Raw genomic sequence first — 20844 nt, 5'->3', positions numbered from 1 at the left:
TGTTCTTCAGAGTGCCAGACCCAGCAGGGATGTTTGTAAGCTACATCCCTCACAGGCCAGGCTTCCAATAAAAGCAGAAACTTCCCAGACAAGTAATTAAATTGTTAGTTTAAAAGAAAGCTAGCTGAACTGTTTTTATTCTGCCTTCCTCATCTTATTTCTCTGTTTTCCCCATTTTCTGGGGGTGTTTTCCCTTGCCAAGAATGGGGTCTTTGGTCCCCATTCTCCCTGCAGGTACATACACTGTGGAAAAGTTTGGCAGTTGGAAACTAAACATTGTCAATCACCACTGTGACAGAGGAGAAGGCTTAACATCTTGTTTCTAGTTTTCCAACCAAAGTCAGACACTAAGAAAATAGGCTTGATTTATGGTGTCTGTTAGGTTGGGCAAACTAACTCCATCTTGGAAAGCCATTCTGTAATACTGTTATAGGTGGACATAACTCAGATAAGAGAGAGACATGTTGCAGGCTTGCCCTTGTACTGGCCCAATTACAGACCCACCTGAGAGAAATACGCTGACACTCCAATACGAATCTGCCAGGAGAGTCCCTACAGTGAGATCTTTGACATCCTGCTGAGACCAACAGTTTGGTCCTTGATAGAAACCAGCTTCCCCTTGGCCACTGTATAAAATTGGCTTCCCTCCTTAACCTCCCCCCAACATCCTTTAGATCTCATTCTACTTGCACGCAAGTGTCAAAATAAACAATGCCACCTTGGTTACACTTTGGTCTCGCTTTCTTCAGTTTTTACCTCTCATCACCAAAACAACAACAACAACAAAACCCAACACTGTTCACTAACCTGGTCAGCTCTTAGCTGGGTTGAGCCATCCTTATACATTAGCGTTACCACCAGGGCTGCTGCCTGTTTGACTGTTTCAATCAGTTGGCTTTTTGCCACATCATCCAAACACCGAATATCAGAAAAATGTTTTTTAAGTGCTCTTGTGTACTCAGAATTTAAGAAGGCTTCAACCTTTTCAACATTTTGTTCCAATGCCATTTGTTTACTTATTTTCTCTGATGAATTATATGTAATAAGTTTTCTTTTAAGATTTGTGCTTCTCTTATTTTCATTATTTATATTTTTCTCTTGGACATGCTTTCCATTATGTTCCATTTTCTGTAAAACTGAAGCCTCTCGATTATACTCTGCAATTAAACAACTGGAAAGAGCCAATGAGCTGCTGCCATCCTGGTTTTGGTCAGTAGATAGCTGATGTGTGCACCTGACACTGGAGGATGGAGGAAGGAGCTTGGCGGGACCTCTTGATGTCTGGCTCATTAAAAATTTAGGATTCTACAGAAAAATAGGGAAATATTTCATTAGAATATGGATTCATAAGACAGATCCATAAACCAAACTAATTTCTGGTAAAACTTGTCTAAGGTAATGTGCAGACACAAGCTTCACATTATCTGTGACTGAACTTTTTTTTATTGTTTGCGATTCATTGGGTTACAAAGAATTAGGATGCACTGATTGCATTTGTTAGATAAAGTACCTCTTATAATTGTGTCCCACCCCCAAGAAGTGTGCCTTACACCGTGACCCCTCCTCCCCTTCCCTTCTCCCCACTCTTTCATTCCCCTACCCCCCAACCCCTTGTATTAGCTCATCTGCTGCCTTCAATTTAGAATTGAGTACATCAGATTCCTGCTTCTCCATTCTTGTGATGCTTTACTAAGAAGACTGTATTCTACCTCCATCCAGGTTAATACAAAAGATGTAAAGTCTTTTTTAATGGCTGAATAGTATTCCATGGTATACATATACCACAGCTTGTTAAATCCATTCCTGGGTTGGTAGGCATTTAAGCTGTTTCCACATTTTGCAATTGTAAATTGAGCTGTAATAAACAGTCAAGTGCAAATGTCTTTATGATAAAGAATTTTTTTTCTTCTGGGTAGATGACTAGTAATGGGATTGCAGAATCAAATGGGAGGTCTAATTTGAGCTCTTTGAGGATTCTCCATATTTCCTTCCAAAAAGGTTGCATTAGTTTGCAGTCCAATCTACACTGTGAAAGTGTTCCCTTCTGCCCACATCCACATCAGCATCTGTGGTTTCAGACTTTATGATGTGGGCCATTCTCACCAGGGTTAGGTGATAAATGAGAGTGGTTTTGATTTGCATTTCTCTGAGGATTAGGAACTATGAGCATTTTTCATATGTTTCTTAGCCATTTGTCTGTCTTCTTTAGAGAAGATTCTATTCTTGTCTCTTGCCCAGTGATAGACTGTTAGGTCTTTTTTTGTTGCTTAATTTGTGTTCTCTGTAGATCTGTTATCAAGCTTTTGTCCAATTCATAATAGGCAAATATATTTTCCCATTCTGAAGGTTGTCTATGTGCTTTGGTTGTTTCCTTAGCAATATACAGCTACTTAAGTTCCATTTATTTTTGTTGTTCTTGCAGATCAAACTTTCTAATGAAACCATATAGTATCTTCTAGAGTAGCAATTCTTCCCAGCCAAGGCAGGTGTGCATATCTGGATCATGGGACTGGAGCAGGCAGGAGCTCAAAGAGCCTCTGATCTCTGTTGTGGGAATCACGGTGGAAGCAGAGGTCATGGATGAGAGTACGTTGCATGCATGCATCAGAGTGCAAATTAATAATGTATAACTTCCTATGCCAGGCATAGTGGCTCACGCCTGTAATCCTAGCACTCTGGGAGGCCGAGGCAGGTGGATCGCTTGAGTTTAGGAGTTCAAGAGCAGCCTGAGCAAGAGGGAGAACCCATCTCTAAAAATATAGCTGAGAGTGTGGCTGGCACCTGTAGTCCCAACTACTTGGGATGCTGAGGCAAGAGAATAGCTTGAGCCCAGGAGTTTGAGGTTGCTGTGAGCTATGACACTATAGCACTCTACCAAGGGTGACAAAATGAGGCTCTGTCTCAAAAAATAAAAAGGCCGGGCATGGTGGCTCATGCCTGTAATCTTAGTACTCTGGGAGGCTGAGGTGAGTGGATTGCCTGAGCTCGCAGGTTTAAGACCAGCCTGAGCCAGAGTGAGGCCTCATCTCTAAAAAATAGCTGGGTGTTAGCCAGGCGTTGTGGCGGGTGCCTGTAGTCTCAGCTACTCAGGAGGCTGAGGCAAGAGAATCGCTTAAGCCCAGGAGTTGGAGGTTGCTGTGAGCTGTGTGAGGCCACGGCACTCTACCGAGGGCCATAAAGTGAGACTCTGTCTCTACACACACAAAAAAAATAGCTGGATGTTGTGGTGGGTACCTGTAGTCCCAGCTACTTGGGAGGCTGAGGCAAGAGAATTGCTTAAGCCCAAGAAAATCGCATGAGCCCAAGAGTTTGAGCCCATCACTTGAACTATAATGCCATGGCACTCTACCAAGGATGACAAAGTGAGACTGTCTCAAAAAAACAAACAAACAAACAAAAAACCCTACAACTTCCTGATCTGCTAAGACCAGGTTAAAAAAATAATAATTTATAACTTTCAAGTAAAGGCCACTTATAGAGAAAATGAAATCACTAAAACTATTTAATATTATGTTAAATTATCTACTAAAATTTTTAAAAAATCACACAGTTCAGTAGCAGCCCACTTCCGGTCTCATCCCAGCAATATGCAATATACATCGGTAGATCTATAGACTAACTGGTGCGGAAAGGCATCTTTGTCCATTTCATTATAGGATTGACTTAATATAACCCTTTATGTTTAATGTTTATTTTCAAATGTATAATATGTGTTATTTTGAACAATTGTGTGTTAATTTACCTTAAAAATAATTTGAAAGAAAATGTTGGTCATATGTCACAGACAAAAAATTTTAATTGTTTTTGCAGAGAACAGATTTTCAAGCCTAAAATTATATGTTAAACACTTTGTGGAGGAATATATAAGAAAAAGAATTCAAGAAGAAAAATACAAAGTTTTAGGCTGTTGAAGATCTTGTTCATGTATTTTTTTTTTATTTTGCCACATTTTACTTTATTCTGCATATAAGAAAAAGCAATTGGCTTGGCACCCATGCTCAGTGGTTAGGGTGCTGGTCACATATACTGAGGCTGGCAGGTTCGAACCTGGCCTAGGCCTGCTAAACAACAATGACAACTGCAACAAAAAAATAGCCAGGCATTGTGGCAGGCACCTGTAGTCCCATCTTCTTGGGAGGCTGAGGCAAGAGAATCACGTAAACTCAAGAGTTTGAGGTTGCTGTGAGCTGTGATGTCACAGTACTCTACCGAGGGTGACATAGTAAGACTCTGTCTCAAAAAAAAAAAGAAAAAGAAAAACCAATTGACTAAGCCGTTTGGGAACTGTTAGGGTTCCCTGACCAAGAAGAAAATGAGTCAGAAGGCAAACTTTTCATTTCCTCCTAAACATACATTGCAAGTATCACAGAAACTCAGTAACAACACATGCAACCTGGCTGCTTTTCACCAGAGAGCTCAAATAACACAGAGAAACACTAGAGATCTCAAGGGGTCAGATAGGAGCAGTGTCCCCAGAAGCCTGAATCTATCCATGCAGATCTTTCCTGCCACTTTCCAGACTCATCACTTCCTCCTATGCCAAGGTAGCTAATCCATACTCAGAAATTGAGGCAGCTACAAACAAACCTCCCCAATTGTGGTTCAAGAGGCACTTCCAGAGGCCAAGCCCCAGCTTAATCTCTGTACAGGAAGTTCCCACTGGTGCCAAAGAATTCCTGCCCCCTCTGCACTACTTTGCTGCTAACATTCTGGTTGCCTGGTTCCCTTGCCTTCAACTCCAACAGCTTCTCATGACTTGGCAACCCATCACCATCAGCTCCCTGGTGCACTCACAATCACTGGGAGAGCATTTCTGCAGTGCTTTCTGATGACCCAGGACTGCAGTGGCAGGCACAAAGCTCCCCTTCTCCAGTTTCCGGAATCCTTTATTCCTTCCCTTCTGTCTCCCTGGTGTATTTGTACTGTGAGCATTTGACCCTAACACTTTCAAAGCCAGGCTGTGACTCTGGCCTTTGGACAAAGCCTCATCCCCTGGCATCAGAAAAGGGCCTGATACAGAGTGGCTTTGAGGTACCTCCAGAGCCAGGGATCTGCTGCAGTAAGTGGGCAAGCCCAGCTTTCTTAAGAACTTTCTGATCTTGCTTCAGTTTCTTCTCCAATGTGGGTACAAACTTGCTTTTTAAAACTCTTCTGATCACATCAGCACTAACATTGAAGCCTTCAGCTAACCTGGGAACTGACCAGGACTCTGCAAATTCCTTATGTAAATACTGGATCTGCTCCATTGCTTCCCATGTCAGGGTTCTGGGCTGGGAACCTGATATGCCTCCGAATTTTCTGGAATTGGATTGCTTTTCTCTGTTGTTTCAGGGTGCTAAGGGAGAGAACCAACAGCAGAAGCCATGTGTAAAAACAAAATGGGTATCTGAAGAGCCTTAGGCTAAATCACAGAGGCTCAGTCCTCTTCAACTGGGCCCTGTCCGGGGGCCCTGCCTTGGCTTCCAGTAATGCTGCACAGCAGCCGAGGAAACTAATGGCTACAATTGCTGGAGCAGGCCAGACTTGCTAGACTGGAAAGATCTGAACATCTGTTCCTGCTCCCTGACAATTGCTAAGGGGAAACAAGGGCCGCTGCCCAGATATGGGCAGGACGTCTGGTGCCGAGGGGGCGAGGCCTGGGGCACTGAGCGGGCATGGCCCTGTTTCAGGCCAGGTCCCCTAGAGGAGCCAGTACCTCTCCAGTTCCTGCAGCTCCTGCTCCTCTGGCTCCCAGTGGAGTCTGGGTCTGGCTCACGGCCAAGGGGGCTGGAGCACACCACCCTGGGTCTCGACCATACGCATGACAACAGCCCACACATACACCTGCTCAGCCAGACTCAGGGTCCTCATTTATTTTTTTAACAAGATGTGTGGGTATCAATCACAAAGACACTATTTATGAGTGGATATATTTTAATGTGATCTAACAGTTTTTTAAATGTCAATATTAACAATTTATCAGAAATAATGTCCTTTATAACTTTTTAAACTTGTAATGAGTATTTTTTTTTTTTTTTTGAGACTGCATCTCACTATGTCGTCCACCGTATGGTACTGTGGTGTCACACCTCACAGCAACCTCTAACTCTTGGGCTTAAGCAATTCTCTTACCTCAGCCTTCCAAGTAGCTGGGACTACAGGCGTCCACCACAACGCCCAGCTATTTTTTTGTTGCAGTTGTGATTGTTGTTTAGCTGGCCTGGGCTGGGTTCAAACCCACCAGCTGGTGCCATTACCACTGTGATGAGTATTTTAAATGTCAACTTTAAAATATGCAAGGACCCATAATCATATCATTGTATACAGTTATGATTTAATAAAAAAATTAAAAAAAAAATAAAATAAAATATGCAAGGAGGCACATAGCTTTTCAAAATCTTTTTATTTTTATTTTTTTTAGTCAGGGTCTGACTGTCAAACTGAGTGGGATCTTCAAAATTCTTTTGAGTGAGAGGGAACAAAAACTTTGAAGACCTCTGCCTTGGGGATCAAAGGAGCAATGTTTATACACCACTGAGAGATACATTTCCATCACTTAACAGAGGGAAAAGGAGAAGAGTTCCTCCGCTGTGTTCTCTCCACTCCAAGGGTAGATAATTGTCTTTTCAACCCAAGAGATAGATCCTATTAGCATTCCACTTTCCTACAGGGAGTTTAGGTTTAAATTAAGCTAGGCTGGGTCTTGGACACAGGTGGTTTACTTGAGTCTATTCTCTTAACCACCATGTTCTGTACCACTTTCACACACATGTCTTCAGGAAGAAGGCCTCTTCTTATCTCTCTTCTCTAGTCGAGAACTCAGTAACTCTCCCATTGTAAATTTTGGAACTTCTATTATTTCTTTCTCTTTTTTTTTATGCTGGGTTTGAACCCGTGTTCTCCGGCCTATGGGGCTGGCACCTTATTCCTTTGAGCCACAGGTGCCGCCAGGAACTTCTATTGTTTCTGCTAGTCCAAAGTCAAGCTCTTCCTTAACCTGAAAAATTTTCTCAATGTCTTTCCACACTGCTGTCTAAAGGTGAGCGGTGGCTAATGCCTGTAATCCCAACACTATGGGAGGCTGAGACAGGCAAATTGCTTGAGCTCAGGAGTTCGAGACCAGCCTGAGCAAGAGGGAATAACCAGCCAGGCATCACGGAGGGCACTTATAGTCCCAACTACTTGAGGGGCTGAGGTAAGAGAATTGCTTGAGCCTAGGAATCTAAGGTTGCTGTGAGCTATGACACTACAGCACTCTACCCTAGGTGACAGAGTAAGACTCTGTCTCACAAAAAAAAAAAAAAAAAAGAGCATCTTTAGGCTGACCGGAAGCTCCTAACCACCCAGTAGATTGCAGCTCAGATAAAATTTTCATACTTCAAAAAGACATCTCAGACTCCTCTCCCCAACACCCAGAAAGCAAATTGAAACAGTAGAAGAACTGGGTTAGACGTTCTTCCAGGTGTCGCAGAGTTCTCTGAACTCACTTCTCTACGGCACTTCACACCCTACTGTGGAGATGTGTCCTGCTTCTCTGTCTTGCCTGTCCCCATTTCAAACTAAACTAGAAGCTCCTAAAGAACAAGAACTCCTTTTGTAAAAACTAATATGCCCACAGTGCCCAGCATATACTTAATAAGTATTTGTTGAACAAAGGAAGGTTATCTGTTCAGAATTATTCCTATTTTCTCTATAGCATAAAGATACTGTTGAAATATTTACCATTTTTCCCAGTGATTGATTCTTCTCATCCTCAGGTGGTGCTGAATGCTTAGAACTGGATATGTTTATCACTCCTGCAGCTTTCACAGCAACAAAAAGGAATGTGGTATTAAAGAAGTTATGTAATAGCTGAACTGAAAGCAGCCACCATTGTCATGCAATTAACTTATTATTAACTTACTTAGAACAATGTAATAAAATTCACAACCAAAACATATATTATTATTGCAGTAAGTATTTACATAAATTAGGCTCAGCACCTGTAGCACAGTGGTTATGGTGCCAGCCACATACACCAAGGGTGGTGGGTTTGATGAACCCTGGGCCAGCTAAGCAACAATGACAATTGCAACAAAAAATAGCCAGGCATCGTGGCGGGTGCCTGTAGTCCCAGCTGACGCAAGAGAATCGCTGAAGCCCAAGAGTTTGAGGTTGCTGTGAGCTGTGACGTCACAGCACTCTACCGAGGGTGACACAGTGAGACCCTGTCTCAAAAAAAATACATAAATTATCTTCAAATTAACTGGAGACAGAGCTCTGTAATTATGAAATGTTTATTAAAAATCATTACTTGGGGCTCAGCGCCTGTAGCTTAGCAGCTAGGGCGCCAGCCACATACACTGAAGCTGGTGGGTTCAAATCCAGCCCAGGCCTGCCAAACAACAATGACAAGTACAACCAAAAAAAAAAAAAAAAAATAGCTGGGCATTACGGCAGGTGCCTGTAATCCTAGCTACTGGGGAGGCTGAGGCAAGAGAATTCCTTAAGCCCAAGAGTTTGAGGTTGCTGTGAGCTGTGATGCCACAGCACTCTACCCAGGGTGACAGCTTGAGACTCTGTCTCAAAAAAAAAAAAAATCATTAGTTGGCATTGGCATTTGCATGTGAATATTTGACTCTAAAAACGCATGATCAACATTTTAGAGAAACCTAATAAGCATTAAATGTTTGAGGAAATTCTTAAAGTGAACAATACTGCAATGGAACAACTAAAGAGTCAGTAAAGCATCATTAATACAAACTTATAACTTAGATTTTTGCTTTAATTTTAATAAGCCTGGGCTAAACAATAAGTGATGAACCCGAGATTCAACCCTAGGCAACACGACTCAGAAGTCTGTGCTCCTAACCACTGCAAAGTATACTCCCTTTATTAAAATGATAACAGCCAAGAAATGTGAATGGAGGAAACACTTCATTTATAAATAGAAAAAAGTTATACTTAGGATAAAAGTAACAAAAAAGGGCAAGACCCTCGATGAAAACTTAAAATCTTAAGAAATGGCACAAAAGAAGGTCTGTATAAATGGAAACACATAGCATTAGCACATGGACCTGAGTGCTTAATTCTTCCAAATATAAACTTAAGGCAATTCCATTTAGAAAACTCTACAGGGATCTTCAAATCTAATATAATAATTTCAAAGTGCATGTGAAACACTAAATATCTGAAAAAAAAAAAAAAGAAATCTAAGTTTAAGAAAATGAAAGAGAAAAAGCCTGTAGGACAGAATAGACAAACCAGAGACTGATCCCAGGAGTTATAAGATATTAAAATAACGAAGCGTTTCAATTTAACAGAAAAGGATAGATTAATAAATAGGGTGATTTAACTAGTACCATATCCAAAAGATAAAATAATGCACTGGGGGAACTACTTCAAATAAATGACTAAATGATAAAGGGTTAATGCCTGCATTATACAGTAAGTGCTTACACATTGACAGGAAAGGACAAACAACAGGGAAATGAGCAAAGAACAGGAGACAACACACACACTAGCAAATACAAACAGCAAACAAATACAAGCTAATACTCAAACTCACTAGTCAGAGAAATGCAAATTAAATATAACTGGAGATGGAGTGAAAGAAGCAGTCCCGGGCGGCGCCTGTGACTCAGTCGGTAAGGCACTGGCCCCATATACCGAGGGTGGCGGGTTCAAACCCGGCCCCGGCCAAACTGCAACCAAAAAATAGCTGGCTGTTGTGGCGGGCACCTGTAGTCCCAGCTACTCAGGAGGCTGAGGCAGGAGAATCGCCTAAGCCCAGGAGTTGGAGGTTGCTGTGAGCTGTGTGAGGCCACGGCACTCTACCGAGGGCCATAAAGTGAGACTCTGTCTCTACAAAAAAAAAAAAAAGAAAGAGGTAGTCTCATGTACTGCTGGCAAAAAATGTGAATTGTTAGCCGGGCGTTGTGGTGGGCGCCTGTAGTCCCAGCTACTCGGGAGGCTGAGGCAAGAGAATCGCTTAAGCCCAGGAGTTGGAGGTTGCTGTGAGCTGTGTGAGGCCACGGCACTCTACCCTGGGCCATAAAGTGAGACTCTGTCTCTACAAAAAAAAAAAAAAATTATAAAAAAAAAAAAAATGTGAATTGTTAGAACCTTTTTGGAAAGAAAACTGTCAAGACTTATTGAAATTAAAATGCTTACATCACTCTTGGGAGTTGGGAAGGGGAGGAGTGACCCAAAGGTGGACAAGATGGGCCTCTGGGAATATTAGCAGTGTTGTTTCTTGAGCTGTATTTATGAAATTCTGACTTATAAACTTAGGATATGTGTGCTCACATACACATATATGACAGAGTGAGAGTAAGAGAGCATGGGAACCCCTCGATAGAAACAGGTATAAAATAAATCAATCACCTAACCAATCTCTAACCAATTTCACTCGTTGCACAGAAATATATACAATAGTAAATAAGTTTAAAAAATATATATATTTATGGCAGAATTGCGCATGATGGCAAAGGACTGGAAACAAAGTAGATACTAGTCAAGAGGAAATTGATGGGCATGCTATGTAACATCCACATCAAGAAATACATAGCCATTAAAAAGATGACTTACAGCTGGATCAGTTAACTGATGGTGATGATTACTTTTTCTTTTTTTTTTTTTTTGAGACACAGTCTCACTCTGTTACCCTGGGTAGACTGCTGTGACATCATCATAGATCACAGCAACCTCAGACTCTTGGATTTGAGCAATCCTCTTGGCTCAGCCTCTCAAGTGGCTTGCACTTGCAGTCCCAGTGACCCAGGAGGCCAAGGTAGGAAGATTGCTTGAGGCCAGGAGTTTGAGACCAGCCTGGGCCATATAGTGAGAACCCATAGCTACAAAAAATAAAAAAATTACCTAGTCATGGTAATTTTTTTATTTTAATTACCTAGTCGTTGTCCCAGCTACTAGGAGGATCACTGGAGCCCAGGAGTTCAAGGCTATACTAAGCTAAGATCACACCACTGTACTCCAGCCTGGTTACAGAGTGCTTGTCTCAAAAATAAATAAATAAATGAAATACAATTTTTAAAAAGATGAATCACTTTATCTTTTCTGGTGCAAGGGGCTAAGTTTTGTCAATTTGCCCAAGTGACTGTTCTCCTCAAAGGATGGTGCTGTTGGGGACTCAGCATTTGGTCTCTGCCACTGGAGAGTTGGATGTTCACCAGGGAGACAGCCAGATCAGTGCTGATGCTGCTGAGCCCACACCCACCTCAACCACCCCAAGATCACTCCAATAAAGAGCCCAGTACACTGGTGCTGAGACAGCAGGGGATGGAGGCTGGCAGGTATCAACTGGCCAGGTGATTGTGTTAGCATGGCTATCTGGATGTGTCCTCTGTGGTGAATGTCCTTGGCTGGGGGACCCTTGGTGGATGGTCCAGTGCACAGCCTGACTGCGTTTTTCCTCAACATTGCCTCTCAGGCCCACCTGGACCATGCTGTAGTGACCTGCAGCCTGCGTTAGGCACCACATGCTGTGATATCCCACTGTGGGTCAAGCTTGACCTTTCTCCAACTTCATCAGCTGGTCTTTAGGCTCTGCCCCTCCCCAAAAGAAGTGCCAGTGCCAACAGTGATGATGCTGTGGAGTCCGAGCCACTTGTCACACAGCTGTGTTGTGCCCGCTGGCTAGCTTGGTACCTAATTCTAAAAGAACCATTTCCAACTCACAGCAGATTGCTGCAGGTCTACCCCTTGGCAGGTCTGATGGCACCGACTTGTGCTGGGCAGTTCTGACTTCACGGTCATTTGATATACCCATAGTCTCATGCTCCATCTCTACCAGCAGCCAGAAGCATGGCAGGAGTTTGCTTTGTTTTTCAAAAAATATATAATACTCTGCTACAGATGGCATGGCTTTGTCCCAGCTTTCTAGGAGTCTAAACTGGGATTTTTCTGCTGGAGTTTTGCCCCATACTTCATGTGGCACCTTTTCCCACTGCCAATGCCTCTAACAGCAGGTCAGTGAGGCTGGACTTCCAAGCAGCTGAGCCACCTGCTCCACCACCCAGGCTGCTCACACAGTGCCTTCCCAAACAGCATTCCCACATGAAGAGTGTACTGCCTCTACTCCCCAGACCCAAAGATGCCACCAAGTGCTATGCCTTCTTAGTAGTGAGAGGCTAAAAATACAGTGATTAAGCCAAGCGTAGCAGCACTGCACCTGTGACTCCAGCTACTTGGAAAGCTGAGACAGGAGGATCACTTGAGCCCATGAGTTCCAGGCTGCAGTGAGCCATGATCATACCACTGTACTCCAACCAGGGTGACAGAGTAAGACCCTCTCTGAAAAAAAAAAAAAAAGCAAATGTACACAGCTATGATTACTGCCCATTTACTTCCAAGAGGACATCCTACCATACCCTAGCTGGAGGAGGGGAACCTGTGACCTCAGGCTGTATGTGGCCCTCCATATCCTCAAGTATAGCCCCTTGACTGAATCCAAACTTCACAGAACTAATACCTTTGTTAATAAAATTTGGGATTCTGTCAAAAGGCCATACTCAAAGATCCAGAGGCCACAGTGGCCACAAGGCCACAGGTTCCCCACTACGGAGTGGTGGGCCCTGAATCTTTGTAGGGTTTCTCTCCCACCCGTGGACAGCAAGACCCCTAACAAACTTGCCATTTCCTGCTCATGCTGATTAGTATGATGCCATCAAAATAGTAAGCTGGGCGGTAACACAGCTCTGGGGCAGGTGTAAATTTACATTGCCCGTTCTGAGTGAACATGAACTATTTCTGATTTTCCTTTCTAATACAGATGGAAGAGAACACATTCATCAGATCAGCAACTGTACTTCCTGTACCTGGGGACTTGTTAACTTATAGACCACATGGCCCTGCAGTGTCACTGGAGCTGCAATGTCACAGGCTGCAGTCTGTGATGTTAACTGCGATTACAGATCCAGCCGGCTTTATAAGGACCTTATTGGTAAATGAAATGGAATATAATTCACTCCTTCCCTTGAAACCTTAATATTTTTAAGGATGGCCCTAATTTCTGCCACTCTTCCTAGGCTGCTATGTCGCTACACTGACTTACCATCTGGGGGTAAGGCAGTTACAGAGTCACCAACGTGGCTCCCTTGCTATGGTAGCCCTCATCCTCAGGCCAAGGAATATTATCTGGGGTTCTTCCAACAAAGTATATTCACCCCAGATAACATTTGGGCACTTGGAAAATGGCAACTGGACAAGCCCACCTATGGAACCATTATGAGCACAATCCATTCACTGCCTGAGTCCCCATGCCCTGATTCCAACAGAGGGACCACATGACACTTCAGATCTCTAGGTATCAATGTCACCTTAAACTCTGTGCCCAACTGTCCTTGAAATGTTTACATATTCCCCCTTCCCCATGCATAAGTTAACAGTGTAAATGACACAGGTCCCTCTGGAGGAATAACTGCCACACACACCTGCCATGGTGTCACATGGTCCCCCCTCCTTTGAGGGATCTGGCCTTGCCTTCGGGCAGTCAGTTCCTGACCTGATGTCACTCTTCATGAGAATCCTGCCTCCCGTGCTCCTGATAGGCACTACCACTTGGCCACTATTTCAGAACCCCACCACTTCACTGTCACCAGGGATTAACTTCTATCAACAGCCACAGCCTGGTGGGACAAGAGCTATGCTGGTGCACCAGCCCCACTACCTCATCAGAGTGTGCTTTATGGCTGTGGTGGACTAAGAGTCCACTGGACCCTTCTGGGCACTGTCACTTGCTGAGTCCCCAGCCCTACACAATACAGCCATGCTGGCATGTTGCCTCTCTTCTATGCCTTCCTCTACCACCTGCCATGGCAGTCCCAGCAGCTTTCCTTCACTTGGCATAACCCATCTCCTACAAGAAGCCAAGAGCCATCCTCACACTATGTTAGCACCATTCCTGGGATCTCATCAGGTTGTCAGGTCCAGTGTCCCTGAAGAGTAATCCCACATTCATAAACTGTCCCTTCACCAACATTGATTCTGCCTACCTTGACCTATCACTCTTAGGATCCCATCCTACAGGTACTTTCACAGGCCCTGTCTGTGCCCCAGGTCCTGCAGGTCCTCAGAGCACAGTGTCTTCACTTCCATGCCAGGTAGTTCCCTGCCTCTCAGATGAGTTCGCCCCAGTGTACTGACTACTATTCTGGAGTAAGGCCCTCTACAGACCAGCCTGCTCCACCCCTGGCACAGGGCTAAGGCTGCCAGCAGAGGGTGCCAGAGGGACATGCCTGGAGGTGGGCTGTGTCTGGTCTTCCTTCCTCCTCGTCCTCCCCACCTGGCCAGTGTGCTAGAAATCCCACCTAATTTCAGCAGATCCCTGTACACAGCTGCTCAGTAAGCTCAGGGTTACCCTATAATGACTCCAGCTTGCCACCTGTGTGTGGCACCTCAGCAGATGTCTTGGTCATGCAAGGGGCTACAGCACACACATCTCTGACAAGGTTGGAATCTTAGTCTTGGTGGGAGTGGCTCTTCTAAATTTGCCTTTCTTCAGCACTCGACTCCAGCCCTAAGGGAGGAAGCTGCTCCCTGTAATCTGCTGTTACTGGGTTCTTTAGAGTTCTCTCTATTCTTTGGTAGTTGATCCCTACTAGTTAATAATGCCTAACACTTTCCTGTTCAAATCATTAGACACTCCACAGCTGACCACCTTCCTGCACTGATCATCTCCTCAAGGTGTCCTAATTTTCATAAACTGGTCACGCACATGCATGTCTTAGTTCAGTAGGCCTGGTTCCTTTAGGTTGACCAGTTTGTTATGGTCCCCTGGGTGGTCACTTACAGAAGCTCTACTGCTGTTTTCTGTCCTGACTGGCCTATCTCAAGATACTTCCTTAACAGGCCCAGCACTTCAGGGCTACGTTATGTTATGACTTAATGACCATGAAGGGAAGCAGCAGTAAAGAAGAAAAACCTGAACATATATGAATGCTTTTGAAATCTCGTTATTTATGTGTGTATAAATATATAAACAAATTTTAAGAAAATGTGGACTTATGAACTTTATGCTTGGTTTTTCTGCCCCCTACACTGAAACAATACAAAATAAAGAGGGCACAAGCCTTCTTTCTCAGGACACAGCCTGCGCAGTTTTCTCCTCCACCAAGGAAACAACCCCACTTTGTCTTCAAGCAGAGGTGAGGGACACCAGTGGGGGAGCCACTTGTTCAAGTTTAAGAGGCACCTGAAACTTGAGACTTTAATTCACAGATTCAAAGGTTCCCATCCTGTCCTCAGGGTCTGGGTCCTCTCTCTCACATCAAGACCCCAACCTAGAGGCAGCACATCTGTAAGGACTGAGAATCCAACTTTCTCTGGAGTGATAAGGACTAAGTCTTGGGCCTTGGTGCCAGGAAGCCCCTCTGGCTTTCACATTTAGCCTTTAATTGCTAATTTCCCTCAGGCCTTGTCTTTTTCCAAAGGATGTATCATCCCAGCCACAGCCATCCAGTTCCATGTCTTCAGCTGCCTGATACTGCTCAGATAAGCAGCACTGTACCAATCTGCAGCTTCCACTGTCAGGGCAGACACTCCTCCTCACAGCTCTTTTTTTTTTTTTTTTTTTTTCTGGAGACAAGAGTCTCAAGCTGTTGCCCTGGGTAGAGTGCCATGGCATCATAGCTCACAACAACCTCCAACTTGGGCTCAAGTGATCCTCTTGCCTCAGTTTTTCTATTTTTAGTAGAGACGCGGTCTCGGTTTTGCTCAAGCTGGTCTTAAACCTCTGAGTTCAAGCAATCCACTTGCCTTGGCCTCCCAGAGTGCTAGGATTACAGGTGTGAGCCACTGTGCCCGGGCTCCCTTCCCACAGTTCTAACCGCACTGCCACCATTTGTGTTCCATCACAACTAGTGATGAAGGAATCAGTGCCAGCCTGCCCGAGGGTGACTTGACTCCAAAATCCCACATCTACTTCCTCAGACCACTCCTGGCACCAAGTGCAGCAGATCTATTTCCTGGGAATCAGACTTGTCAGCAGGAAGCTGGGGAGAAGTCTTAGGAATCAGGATTGAACCTGAGGATGCTGAACTGATATCACAACACTCAGACAATGCCACGGAGGAGGGGGGTTTGGCTGGCACAGGCACAGATACAGAAGCTATAATCAGCGAAGCATTGCTTAAGGAGAGAGAAGCATTCTGAGAAACATGCCATTTAGTGACTTTGTTGCTGTGCAAACATCCTAAGAATTACTTACATGAATCTGCCTTGTTTGGCCTATTCTTCCTAGGCTACAAACCTGCCAATATTATTGGCAACTATAACACAATGGTATGTACTTGTGAACTAAAATAAAATCTTAAGCCACCCAGCTGATTGAATGCCCCCCTCTTTGGCCCAGGAGACTCCAGGAAAGCCTTAAGGCCAAGTTGCTGGCCGTGAGACATGTCAGACATATCTCCCTTGGTCCTTTCCCTTTTGGAGTTCCTCTTTGTAACAAGATACTAACCATAATCCCAGCACTACAGGAGGCTGAGGCAGGAGGATCCTCTGAGCTCAGGAGTTCCAGACCAGCCTGAGCAAGAGCGAGACCACATCTCTACTAAAAATAGAAAAACGAAAAACTAGCAGGGCATTGTGGCAGGTACCTGTAGTCCCAGCTGCTGGGGAAGCTGAGGCAGGAGGATCTCATGAGCTCAGGAGTTTGAGGTTGCTGTGAGCTATGACACTACTGCACTCTAGCCTGGGAAACAGAGATCTAAAAAAGAAAAAAAAGTGGCACCTGTGGCTCAAAGGAGTAGGGCGCAGGACCCATATGCCGGATGTGGGGCGGGTTCGAACCCAGCCCTGGCCAGAAACTGCAAAAAAAAAAAAAATTATAACCCAGCTGCCTTGGGTGCATTTTCTTAAGACCTCATAGGCATGTTTCCTGGGCCTTGGTCACTCATGCTTGGCTCAGAATAAATCTCTTTACATTATTTTAGAGTTTTGGCTTTTTTCCATTAACACTAAACAAATCTAAACATAGAAAAGGTACAATAAGTATGTGGTATTAAAAGATAAAAAATGGTACATTTGTACCATAAAATAACGTTGCAGGATTGGAAGCTTCTCTGGGTGCATGGTGAAGATCAAGGCCTAGGATATTATTGTACACACCATAGACTTTATCAACACTGTACACTTAAGCTATATTAAATTTACAAAAAATATTTTTCTTTCTTCAATAAAAGATTCACCTTTGCTTGCTTTTTTTTTTTTTTGAGACAGTCTTACTCTGTCACCCCAGGCTAGAGTGTGTGATCTTTCATAGCTCACAGCAACCTCAAACTCTCTGGGCTCAAGTGATTCTCTTGCCTCAGCCTCTCCGGTAGCTGGAACTCTAAATGCCTACCACCATGCCTAGCTAGTTTTTTCTCTTCTTAGTAGAGACGGGGGTCTCACTCTTGCTTAGGCTGAAGTCCCAAGCTCAAGTGACCCTCTCACCTCGGCCTCCCAGAGTGCTAGAATTACAGGCATGTTTCTGTAACATTTTTACTTTATACACTTAACTTTTGGAATGTTCTGTAATGATACTTAGCTTAAAACACAAACATATTATATAGCTGTACAAAAACACTTTTTCATTATAGCCTTATTCTATAAATATTTTTAAAGATATTTTTTAATTTTAAACTATTTATTTTATTTTAAGACAGAGTCTCACTTTGTTTCCCTTTCTGGAGTTCCCTGGCATCACAGCTCACAGGAAACTCACACTCTTGGGTTCAAGTGATCCTCTTGCCTTAGCCTCCCAAGGCTCAGGATTGCCTCCAACTCCTGAGCTCAAGCAATCCACCTGCTTTGGTCTCCTAGAGTGTTAGGATTATAGGCATGAGCCACTGTGCCTGGCCTGGTTTTTTTGTTTGTTTGTTTTTGAAACAGACTCTCACTATGTAGCCTTTGGTAGAGTGCGGTGGCATCACAGTTCACAGCAACCTCAAACTCTTTTGGGCTTAAGTGATTCTCTTGCCTCAGTCTCCCAAGTAGCTGGGACTACAGGCGCCCACCACAACGCCCAGCTATTTTTTGGCTGTAGTTGTCATATGTTGTTTGGCAGGCCTGGGCTGGATTTGAAACCACCAGCTCCAGGGTATGTGGCTGGCACCCTAGAAAACATACCCACAATGAGAACTAATTTTTGCCACCTAAGCGTTTATACATCTCTATGGCAGATATTGTCAAAAATACTTCTCTTGTTCACCACACACAACAGCAGATACTACGTTCAGGTTTTGTGACTCGAGAGCCAAGGTTTGAAGCAGGAGGCACTGTGAGAACTCATCTCTTTTGAGGATACCAAAATACCTGATCTAGGCTTGGCACCTGTAGCTCAGTGAGTAGGGTGCTAGCTACATACACTGAAGCTGGTGGATTCAAGCCCAGTCCAAGCCTACTAAAATTCCTGATCTAGATTCTAAGGGAATGTTTTAATAGAAATGCCTGGAATACGAAAGAGTGCTATACTGTTAAAGCAGTAAGTGTTAAGGAAACATGAAATTTAGTAAGCAGAAACTTAGTACTGGATGAATAAAGGGGACAGGAACTGGGCTTCATTTGTCTGCAGGCATGGAACTTTGCATAACAAAGTTCTACTGAATAATTTTGCTACATATATTTCATTTTCAATTCTTAGCTTTAAGAATTAAGATATTCAGGTAATAAAAAATAGAAAGGTTCTTAAAAATTACTTACTCTTTGTACTCTCTCTCCAATTCTCAGAATCCACTAAGTCATGTGAATGCATAGCAGACAGAATCTTCTGAGCAACACTGGAGAGTGGTATCTTACAGAGATCAAAGTCTACAAATGCCTCATAATTTTCCATTTTCATAAAATCCTAAATTTAAGAGCAACATAAGACAAATACCCATATATTGAGACTTCAAAATGAGAAATACAATTATTTGAAAAATTTATGGGGGTGGCACCTGTGGTTCAGTGGGTAGGGCGCTAGCCCCATACAGCTAGGGTTGTGGGTTCAAACCCGGCCCCAGCCAACCTGCAACAAAAAAATAGCTGGGCATTGTGGCAGGCGCCTGTAGTCCCAGCTACTCAGGAGGGGCAACAGAATCACCTAAGCCCAGGAGTTGGAGGTTGCTGTGAGCTGTGATGCTACAGCACTCTACCGAGGGCGATAAAATGAGACTGTCTTAAAAAAAATATATATATATATATATATATATTTTTATGTACTGAGACTGCCACTTAAAAAGTCTGTTATTAATAATCACAGGAAATAGGTATCAATCATCCCTTAATATAGATAGGATAGTAAGAAGAAAGCAAAACAGCTAGAGGCTCAGTTGGAGTATCACGGAAACCGATAAACAACTTATCTTCTAGTTAACAATTTTGAAGCCATCTACTCAAATATTTCCTGAAATTTGAAAAACTGGTATTAAATCTTTAATTACATGAATCTAATAACACAACAATTAAAACTGACTTGGGTAATTGTGGCACACACCTCTTATCCTTGCACTGCTCACACCTAGTAGCCCCCTGGGCTGAGCATGTAAAGGTCTGTGTAGGGACAATAAAAATCATCAAGCATCTGGTCACACATATCTGGCACTAACTTAACAGAATATGGTACTGTAAACCAGAAAACCAGGTGACACATTTTTCTACATTATTGGAGAAAAATAAAAAGTAAATTTAAAGCAAATTTTCTATCCCAAGATGTAATAGAGAAAAAAATAAACAAAAGTCACTCAAGTGAAAAGAATCTGGTAACAAAATCTTAGACAAGAATTATTGCTACAAATTTTTAGAGTATATTGCATATTTAATACAGCAATACAGCTGGCAAAACATTTTTGCTTAATGGATTATAAAAATCATCAAGGCTCATGTATTACCCAAGCATGCTTATTTTTTGATAGTTATTGCTGAAAAATTCCATAAACACTATCTGTGTTGTTTTTAGATTGGCATTCACATGTAAGGAATACTCTTGAGCATATTCTCTGTAAAGCTCAGATGGTTACTTACCACAGGCCATGTATAAACTGGGTCCCCAAGAAGCATCCAATGTAGTAAGAGAGAAACTACTTCAAGTTATTTTATACCATCTCCTAATATAATTTTCAATTGTCCATATTCTACTCTATCATCTTTCACAGAATTTTGAAATTCAAATTTCTTTTGAAAGTTATTTATGATGGGTAAGCCACATTAAAGTCGAAGTACTACTGAGATCTGTCTTATAGAAACTTTGAGTCCCTGGAACCTAGTCTCTACATTGAATTAACAGCCAGTGGAATATTAATACTCTTTGTGGTGCAAGTGGAACATTTTTAGTCTCAAAATCTATTGCAGGGGATTATGAGGAAATATTTGAGTAGCAGAACAGTACTTTAAAATCAAATATGAGGGGCCTGGCAAGGTGGTTCACACTGTAATCCCAGCACCATGGGAGGCTGAGGTGGGTGCATAGTCTGAGCTCAGGAGTTAAAGACCACCCTGAGCAACAGCAAGATCCCCATCTCTATTAAAAATAGAAAAGCTAGCTGAGTCTGTGGTGGGCACCCATAGTCCCAACTACTGAGGCTGAAGCAGGAAGATCACTGGCGCCCAAGAGTTTGAGATTGCTTTGAGTTATGATGCCACAGCACTCCACTCAGGGTAACAGAGTGACACTGTCTCAAAAAAAAATTTTTTTTTGATTGCAGTTCAGCCGGGGCCGGGTTTGAACCCGCCACCCTCGGTATATGGGGCCGGCGCCTTACCGACTGAGCCACAGGCGCCGCCCTAAAAAAAAAATTTTTTTTTTTTTTTTTTTTTTTAAAGCAAAATATGAGGGAACTTGGCTATTTTGTATTTAAGGTCTATGGATTAAAAAACATTGATTCAAAGTTCCCCATTAAAAAGCAT

At 43.1% G+C, this 20844-nt stretch overlaps 1 protein-coding gene and 1 pseudogene across 1 annotated transcript in view; both read right to left on the bottom strand.

Moving 5' to 3' along the window:
- POLN (DNA polymerase nu) overlaps positions 1–20549 on the bottom strand; it is a 105934-nt gene extending 85385 nt beyond the window's left edge. Inside the window, exons 1-4 of the mRNA XM_053577998.1 lie at positions 19963–20549; positions 18661–18805; positions 7702–7781; positions 808–1305 (exon numbers count right to left, since the gene is read on the bottom strand). Of these exons, the coding sequence (XP_053433973.1) occupies positions 808–1305; positions 7702–7781; positions 18661–18805; positions 19963–19998 (759 nt within the window). The 5' untranslated portion in view covers positions 19999–20549. The remainder of the gene's footprint in view (positions 1–807; positions 1306–7701; positions 7782–18660; positions 18806–19962) is intronic.
- LOC128575779 (neugrin-like) lies at positions 4635–5819 on the bottom strand (annotated as a pseudogene).
- Positions 20550–20844: the final 295 nt, after the last annotated feature.

Source organism: Nycticebus coucang, chromosome 23 (assembly GCF_027406575.1).
Source record: "Nycticebus coucang isolate mNycCou1 chromosome 23, mNycCou1.pri, whole genome shotgun sequence".
Taxonomy (NCBI): Eukaryota; Metazoa; Chordata; class Mammalia; order Primates; family Lorisidae; genus Nycticebus; species Nycticebus coucang.
This window is presented reverse-complemented; position numbering and strand designations above follow the sequence as displayed.